We start from the raw sequence: 9,149 nt of genomic DNA, 5'->3' as shown, positions 1-9,149 counted from the left end.
CCATGGTTCCTTATCCATATCTCCATTTATGAAGTGTTTAAATTCAACAACACATTTTGCAACATTTGCAAAATTACCATTACCGATTATACGAAATATTTTTGTAATTAATGTGGTCTCTTCATGGTCCTACTTTTCTTATTTTTTGTAAAAAAAAAAAAAAAGTGTAACCCAATATAAAGTATTTAGTTTGGCATTGAGCGCATTGTTAATACGTGACATTCTCAGACTAATCATGTGGCCTAACAGACACCGTGACTGGACACTGGAGGCTCTAACTCAGGCTGCATTCAAGGTTGTTTTCTCTGGCTCTTCTCACAATCCCCAATTGAGGTAGTGACATTTCCAACGGGACACTTACTGGCATCGGACACGTGCACTCCAGTCACACAACAAGCAACCTCTTCATTCACTCTGAAAAAGGTTTAGAGAGGAAAAACTCCAGGCTGCAAAAAAAAGGGTAAGAGTATCCTCTGGTGACAGCTTGGATGGTTTACACCAGGGAAGCACTGGTGGTCTGGTCTACAGTGAAGCACAGGTATCTGTCTGGTCAGGGCTAACAAGAAGCCTTTTCAGAGGTCCTGAACAAACCATTCTTCAGGAGAGAACTGCAGTGTAGTTGCTGCTGTAACAGAGAGAGTGCTGGGACTGGAGGTGGAGGTAGGAATCAGAGGACGGGCTCGTTGTAATGAACGGAATGTGGAACAGTATCAAACATATGTTTGGTACCATTTTTGGTTCTATTCCCATGCAGTACAGTGAGCCCGGCCTCCTGATTGCTGCCTCCAGCAGCCTCCCCTGCTGTGGAGAGGGGAGCAGGAAGCAGGGTTAGAGATGACGGCTGAAGGGGCAAAGGCTAGAAAGTTCCTGTGGGAAATTGCCTGTTCCTCTTCTTGCCTGCTAAAATGAGCCTGCAGGGCGGAGCTGAGTCTGGCACAGAGGCTGCCTGACTACCAGGTCTAGAAACAACTATATGAAGCCTGATGCAGCTGGATGTTCCTTGTTTGGTTGTTTGTTTGTTGTTTCGCCACGATGTCAGCATCGTAAAAAACAATATGAAAAAAAAGGGGTACATTTATTACTTCCATTATTTATTACATAGAGAAAACATTGATCTGAATACTCAAGCGTAAAATGTTGATGCACACACACAAGTTCACTGTGTAACGAAATGGGTTCATACAAAAAACATCTTTGGATGGGAAGAATAGACAATACTACTGCAATAATGTGCCTGCCCAATAAAGTCCTCTGCATTCAGTGAAACGGTTCAGGTCAGGATAAGGGTCAGGGGTCATGGAAGTGTCCTTTAGTGGTAGTGTACCCGTCCGATGGTCCCCGTGCCCGTGGCCAGGATGTCTGGCTGTCCGTTCCTCCAGATCTCTCTGACGATACGCTCTCTCTCCTCCAGACGCCGAGCCTTTTCCAGCTCCTCGGCCGACGCGAACACGTTCACGCTCCTCAGGGTCCCGTTGGACTGGCTGCGCTCGCTCACGGGTGCGACTGTCACTTTAGGGATCTCTGCATCCTCCCCCCCCTCCTCCTCCTCCACACTCTCATCCTCCTCCTCCTCCTCTTCGCTGGACACCTTCAGTTGTCTCCTCTCAGGCGAGGCGGCAGGGGGGTGCGCGGGGTGCTTGCGGCGGCAGGCTATGCCGGTGACCAGGAGGCAAAGCGCCAGGAGCAGGCCGAAACAGACGCCCATCATGAAGAAGAGAGCAAAGCTTTCTGGGTAGGCTGTACGGGGGTGTAGGGGAAACATAGGTTAGAGAGCACTCGCATTGGAACCAACTGAAAAATACTATGTTCATTTTTTTGAGGCGTTTCAGCATTCGGTTAACTACAGTACCTCCCAAAAAAATGGCCAGAAGTTGAAAAGGCACTTGTAAGCCACTTTCCTTTAACTGTTAACATGAGTGGCAGAAATGAGGAACTGCACATGCTATCTAAGAGGGTGAGGTATGCAGACACTTTCGTGGCACAGGGGTGTCGAGCCAAAGAAAACAGAACGCTTAAGTCCCTGGAACGGATTGTGGTTTCATGCCGGTTACACCTCTCTCTTTCTGGGCATTCTTACAGCGTCAGGATTAAAGAAGGGCCCCTCTTCCTTCTAGAACACACTATGAGGTTCCACCCGTACCTGTGATGTGACCGTAGGTAGCCATGCTGTTGCTCAGAAGCTCCATGTCTCTCCTGATGGGTTCCATGTTGACCTCTCAGGTCGTCACATCTCGGGGGTCTCCTTCTAGGGTGTCAGCTCCAGCTCCTATACCTGTGTGGGGGGGGGGGGGGACAATTCATAGTCAGTTCTACAACACCACAGCAAATACGTTTGAACAGAGATACGAAATACACTCATACAGTACACGTCGGCCTCTCATACTTTGACAGAGTGGCATTTCCGTTCATGAGGATCTATCATTTCAGGATTTAGAGCTTATTCTGTGTTCCCAAAAAAATCCCAATACAAAGGGTTCAGAAAAAGGGATGTCTTCCTCCGCCTCATCGCCAGCAACTGGACATGTTGCTTTTTCTGTGGGAAAAGTGAAACCCTCGCTCTGAGCACAGGAAGCGGCTGGCCGGGTCACGGGTAACAAGGCATTAGAGGTCACGGGATGTGGACGTTATGATCCTGTTAAGTGTTTCTTCACTAGGGTCCCCCTGAAGACTATGGACTGCATTTATATAGCGCCTTAGTCCAAAACGCATTACAACGGCCTCTCATTCACCCATTCAGCGCGTTGACACACCAATGCCGGCAAGCTACCATGCAAGGCGCCGGCCCACTCATTGGGAGTGTTCAGTGTCTTGCCCAAGGACACTTTGACGTGTGGCCTCCTGCGCCACAGCCGCCCCAACATCACATCAGGCGAGGCTGGTGGAGGTGGACAGGCTGGTGGAGGTAGACAGGCTGGTGGAGGTAGGACACCAGAGAAGGTGCTCTTTGTTGACTACATTGTTTCTCCCTCCAGCAGCCTCCCCTGATGTGGACATTGTGTTCCTAACGATGTTAGGACATTTTTCTTCACTGAGGCTCCCACTGAGGACAAGACACCGTAGACGCACGCCTCAGTGAGTCAGCCCGGCCCCCCAGCCCAGAGGTCCTCAGCCTGTTTGTATTATGTCTGCATTTAGTGTTTCTGTGTTTACAGTGTTTCTGTATGTATGTATGTATGTAGTATGTATGTATGTAGTATGTAGTATGTTTGTATGTATGTATGTAGTATGTAGTATGTATCTATGTAGTATGTATGTATGTATGTAGTATGTATGTATGTATGTAGTATGTAGTATGTATGTATGTATGTAGTATGTAGTATGTATGTATGTATGTCAGGGTTTCCGTTAACCGGTAATTAGCGGTCTTTGTCCGGTAAAATTAGTGGAAGTCCGACAAGTTGAAAACTCGTCGGACATAAATGTCCGGTGAAAATAATTCCCTCTAACCATTTTCAGCTGAGCACCAAACACACACACAGAACACTGCCCGAGAGAGAAGGACCCGCCCCCTTTAGTTAGCCTATAGGCTATAGGCTAACTAAAGGGGGCGGGTCCTTCTCTCTCGGGCAGTGTTACACGAGTGTGTGTGTGTGTGTGTGTGTGTGTTTGGTGCTCAGCTGAAAATGGTGTCCCGAAGCGAAGCGCTTTAACTTTATCGCACAATAACAAGGATAACAAACAAAACGGACAACATTTACACTAAGATGGAGACAAACTTCAGCGATATGATCTAACAGCCGGTCTTCAGGACGACATACAGACCCGTATGAGCTTACAGGGCTATCCCCTATCTATCTGAGAAAAGGCATAGCCTAGACTGTAACATCGAACGGAAATTAGCCTATACGCATTGCAAGTTAATTTAAAGCCTATTTATTTTCAAAGAGTTTTATTCTATTTTATTTTATCTGATAAAAGGCATATGAACGGAAATTAGGCTAGCCGTGTCACGCCAGAAGCCTACATGCTTGCACTGTTACTGTTCAATAAAATGTTATACATCTAGACATTGTGGTATTTCTTTATATACGTATCCCAGACTGCCTATCAATTGTTTCTCAATAAACAGTTATGTTCTCCCCATTGTCATACTCCCGAGCTAAACGAAATGCCTTCCCAACCAGCGAGACCTGGTTATAGAAATGACGTTGTTTTATTGATTTAAAAAAAAGGGTAAAACTGGAAAGAGAAAATAGTAAACTCACATTAATCCCAAACAATTTAACAAACTTCAGTTAACGTAATGTGGAGTCCGTTCATTGATCGATGCTGTCTGTTCAGTTCCCAGTGAGGCGCCCGTTCAGCGCTGGATTTGACGCATGGCATAGCGCGCATGCGTCAAATCATGTTATATTATTATATATTATATAGCTCGCATCTAATCGTATCGGATGAGAAATAGACATTAAATGGCATATATAGGCCGCTACACAACAGTAATCACCGCGACAAACAGCTATATTAGATTTGAAAAAAAGAAATATGATTTTGAAAAAAAATTTTTTTATTATATTTTAATATGATGACCGGAATATATCACGTTTGTCCGGTAAATCGAATTCTTCCCGGACACGATGTCCGACGGCAAATTTTTCTAACGGAAACCCTGATGTATGTATGTAGTATGTAGTACTACTACTGTATTCTGTGTTTACAGTGTTTATGTATGTATGTATGTATGTATTCTGTGTTTACAGTGACCCGGCCAGCCGCTTCCTGTGCTCAGAGCGAGGGTTTCACTTTTCCCACAGAAAAAGCAACATGTCCAGTTTCACATGCATGTGTGGAGGGATGGACTGGGAGATCAAGGGAGAAACCAACATATTCCACAGACAGAGGTTGAGGGTGAGACTGGGGAGGCGTATGGGAACAGCATGAAAATCCCAAAGGTTGTGGTCATAAAAAGCTGATTCCCCCTCATACCGTTCCCTTGTAGCAACAGTGGGAGCAGAATGTTGTCCTTTTTGCTGCTCTGCTCAGGGAGTATAAATAAAGTCATGCCCGGCTGTATTCTGTCCCACCCTGATCCTTATCCAGCCCTCTCCTGGCACACCCTGTACAATCTCAATAGCACATCTTGCCAATTAAGTGTTGGTCGCCATGGCAACATTGCAGCTTGTTGGCCTAAGGGAGATGGTAGGTTTCGCCATAGCATTGAGCATTGTGTTCTCCACTTAATTCTCTAAGCTAAGATAATTGATTTGACTCCATGTAGGAAATATGTCACCAACCAACGCCATCCTATTTAGTCGGGGGGGTTAATGACATAAGTGCTTTGGGTAATTTTGTTTTCAATTCAATTCATACGAATACAACCAATGTTTTCATTACATTACTGTGGGCCTTAAGCCTCAATTTTCTGTTCCCTCCAAATTACCACAGAAGTGTTTCCTTCCCAGTCAACGAAGCAAGCTTCTCAAACCTGCAAGTAGATGAATAGATACACAGCCTCCTTTTGTATTATAAAACAAAATAAACCCCTTTCACATTCCCTCTCTTACATACAGTACACATTATAAGACACTCCACAGAGTTTAGAAAGAAAAGAACCAAACAGTACTAAAACATTGTCACAGGCAGCCAGAAAGAGAAGCTAGCGTGATACAGCACGCCAAAGCTAAGTCTATATGCAGAGGCAGCATGCCAGTGGTGTGGGTAGGCATATGGCTTTTTTTACACAGCTATGGTCAACAGATTCTAGGGCAGACAGCTTTAACACCTTCCATTTTCCAGACAAGACCAATAACTCCTGGAATGAACTGTGGACATGCGTAGGCCAGCAGCTGTAGCTGTTTATGTAGCCATAAAGCTACCCCTTCTATCCCTCCACGTTTCCTGCTTAGATAAATCAGATTAAATTCAAATGAAGACATTGTACATCATGAGTGTAAAACTGTTCTCATTTGTGCTCATTTTATTAAATAAACTAATTGTTTTTAGTCCTTTTATCTTCTCTTCTTTTAATTGTTATCATATCTTGTATGCAACACATTTAATTTAATATCCTGGACTTTACCTTATCTGTGAAGCACTTTGGTTCAGGTGCTGCTGTATGTAAATGTACTATATAAATAAAGTTGACTTGACTTGACTTGACTAATCAGTATCATCTAACAACACAGATAATTAGATGAGGTTGTTGTTGTTGTTGTTGCTGTTGATGATGATGACAAAACTAATTACACAGAGACAACAAAAGCTATGAAGAACATGTGGTCTTTAACAACATGCACGTGTGACACTGCACGACAGACTCCTCTGATCATGTAACTTTATATGTGCTTGAGGATACAAGGAGCTCTGCTTCTGTTGCTGCCTTTGTGCCTAGAAAGCCTGTGGAATGTGGAATGTAGGACTATAAAGTAAAGACATTATAGGAGGCGCTGGCTCTACTAATAAACTAGCACGTCATCTTATGTACATCCGGAACAAAGGATCACTTTATTAGGTAAGCTAAGCTGTGCAGTTAAATGGTTAGGAAATTAATCTTTTCCACAGGAAACATGTCAAAGTCAAATAAAGAGTGTACATTTTTTAAGAGAGTACACTCAGAAGAGCACACAACAAGGGTTCTAATTAGGCTCTTCCCTGTAGGAGAACCCCTTTAACAAACTCCTTTGGCTTCTTCTTCTTGCTTTTTTCAATCGTGTGATACTGTACATATTACATGTGAGGACATCCATGCATTCTCATTTTATGCACCCAGATTGTGGAATTCACTGCCAGTTTACATTAGGGATGCAACCTCAGCACATAATGTTCACGTCAAGACTAAAAACCCATCTTTTTAATATTGCCTTTAAATTACTAAATGATTAAATTATGATTATATAATGATTAAAGCACTTTGAGCTGCAACGTCTGCAGGAAAAGTGCTAAACAAATAAAAGTTATTATTATTATTATTATTATTATTATTATTATCCACAATAACAGAGCAGAATCAAAAGTGACAATACAAGAGAATGGACTCTGAGTTGATCTCACACTCACCTTGTTATCACAGAATGGTTGCCGAATGGTCGTAGTCACAGTATGGTCGATCAAACACCAATAAATGTCACAATAAATCCAGACTGTGTAATTGTTCCAGCCAGTATTCCTTGAGAAACTGTCAAAACACTCATAAAGCAAACCCCGTCACAGAGAATCCAAAACAAGTGGACCCAGGAGGCGTAGGGGAGTAGGAGTAGTCCATCCAGTAAAGGCTGCTATGCTAGTTAAGATGGGTACAGATCCAAGACTGAGGAGGAGTGGCAGCCTGCCCTGACCTCTCTGTGGGGCTGGAGACAAGAGTCAGAGAACAGCCTTCACACATGTGCTGCCTCCTCAACATCAGGGGCAGCTGAGAGCCAATCAAGCTTCTCTGACAGAGAAGGCCAGCCTTAACGGCCTGAGACTGTCAAGAAGGAGGGGAGGTGTTTCCTGAGAGAGGAGTTAGAGAGGGGAGGGGAGACTTCGTTAGCATTCCCCTCTGGCATGAAACATACACTGAGCTGACATGTCATGTCAAAGCCACGGCAGAAACCCCAATCACCTCACAATGAAGTATCCTATTAACCCGGCCTCTGTGTGAGGACCTCTGACGTGTGTCTGGTCTGGTACCTGGGACTGAAAACACACACCATACTTTGGTGAAGGTGCAGGGAAAAAACGCCTTCTTCAGCGTTTCAGTGTGGTAGAGTGGTCATCTCTGCTCCGCTGGTCCCAGGCGTGCCCCAGCCAGAGCCACGCTGAGGTCTGTCCAATGTTCAAAGCCGGCAGGCTGGAACAGGAAATAGCGAGAAGGCTGCCATGGCACAAGTCTCTGGTTGGTGCTCCAGGACGGGGGATTAATCAAGCTGTTTGTGTTTTGATCTCAATGTTTTTAGGGGATGGAGTTCCAACAATAATATCCCTAGGGGGTTTAAGTAAACAGTGTGACGCCATGGTGGAGAAGCAGGTGTTGTGGTAAGTGGGAGTAGTAGGCAAGGCAACACATTAAACCCCAGTTGTGTAAATCACAAAAGATTGTTTATGCGGTTATGCTGTGTTATGTGTGAGTAGCCGATGTTTGGTATTACTTGCGACATCTGTGGCATTGTGCTGTGTGATAAAACTGCACATTTTAGAGTGCCCTTTTATTGTGACCAGCCTAAGGCACATCTGTGCAGTAATCATGCTGTCTGCTGGTGAATGATTATCTCGGCAAAAGAGAAGTGCTGACTAACACAGATTTAAACACATTTGAGAACACAATTTGAGAGAAATAGGCCTTTTGTGTACAGAGAAAATGTCTTAGGTCGTTGATTTCAACTCATGAAAAATTGGAGCAAAAACCAGTACAAGTGCTGCGTTTATATTTTTGTTCAGTGTATTTCAAGACTGTTTTAAAACCAAAAATTGAATTTTGAGTGGCTCTGTTAAGAGCTATTCTGAGCTGGTAAGAGCGTGTTGATGTGGCAGTCAGTCCGGAGCTTTCTAAAGCAGTCATTATGTGGTGGTGTGTTGTCATTGTGAGTGTCGTCGTTCTCAAGGTTGGTCTTAGAGAAAACACAGGGTTTAAAAAACAAAAACAAAAAAACAACCCAAACCCAGTCATACCACAGCGATGACCACACGTCCGAACAATACTGGGACAGCACACTGGGACATTCCTGAGACTTAGAGGCACGTATTCATCATCCACCACATCCAGCCGGACACTCTGAAATTAGCTGCATCCAACTCCCATCTTGTATACTAGCTGTGACAGAATAGTCATGGTGGAACATAGTATCTAAAAACACAGTTAATCTTCTCTAGCTGCTCAACTGCCTGTGTTCTGTCAGGCCTGTCCTTTTCACGACACTGCTAAGGAATAACATACCCCTTTACAAATTCCTAGAATTCCCAAACACTCACATCTTTCCTCTCTATCGGGAAAACATTAGGATAGCCATTTCCAAGGGAAACACTGTTGCTTTCACTGCTCTAACTCAACGCCATTGGTCACAAGAAGTTCCATCCTGTCCCCTCCAATGGAATGCCAGTCCACCAATCGCTGTGGAGAATGGCAGCCAAGGCAGGGCTGTGTTTATGAAAGGGAGAGTTAGGCCATGGAAACACCCCTGTTTGTTTTTCTCTCTCTCTCTACTCTGGTATTGATCATGAGTAATGCCTTCCCTAGC

General features: G+C 44.2%; 1 protein-coding gene across 1 annotated transcript; it reads right to left on the bottom strand.

Moving 5' to 3' along the window:
- Positions 1-1,309: 1,309 nt before the first annotated feature.
- On the bottom strand, positions 1,310-7,104 carry eva1bb (eva-1 homolog Bb (C. elegans); the record flags this gene model as incomplete). Its single annotated transcript, XM_080526389.1, has 3 exons — positions 6,994-7,104; positions 2,141-2,272; positions 1,310-1,737 (listed from the first exon to the last, which is right to left on the bottom strand). The coding sequence occupies exons 2-3, from the start codon at positions 2,205-2,207 to the stop codon at positions 1,310-1,312; spliced, it is 495 nt and encodes a 164-aa protein (XP_080382515.1). The 5' UTR covers positions 2,208-2,272; positions 6,994-7,104.
- Positions 7,105-9,149: the final 2,045 nt, after the last annotated feature.

Source organism: Nansenia antarctica (assembly GCF_963989245.1).
Source record: "Nansenia antarctica genome assembly, chromosome: 3".
NCBI classification, from domain to species: Eukaryota; Metazoa; Chordata; class Actinopteri; order Argentiniformes; family Microstomatidae; genus Nansenia; species Nansenia antarctica.
This window is presented reverse-complemented; position numbering and strand designations above follow the sequence as displayed.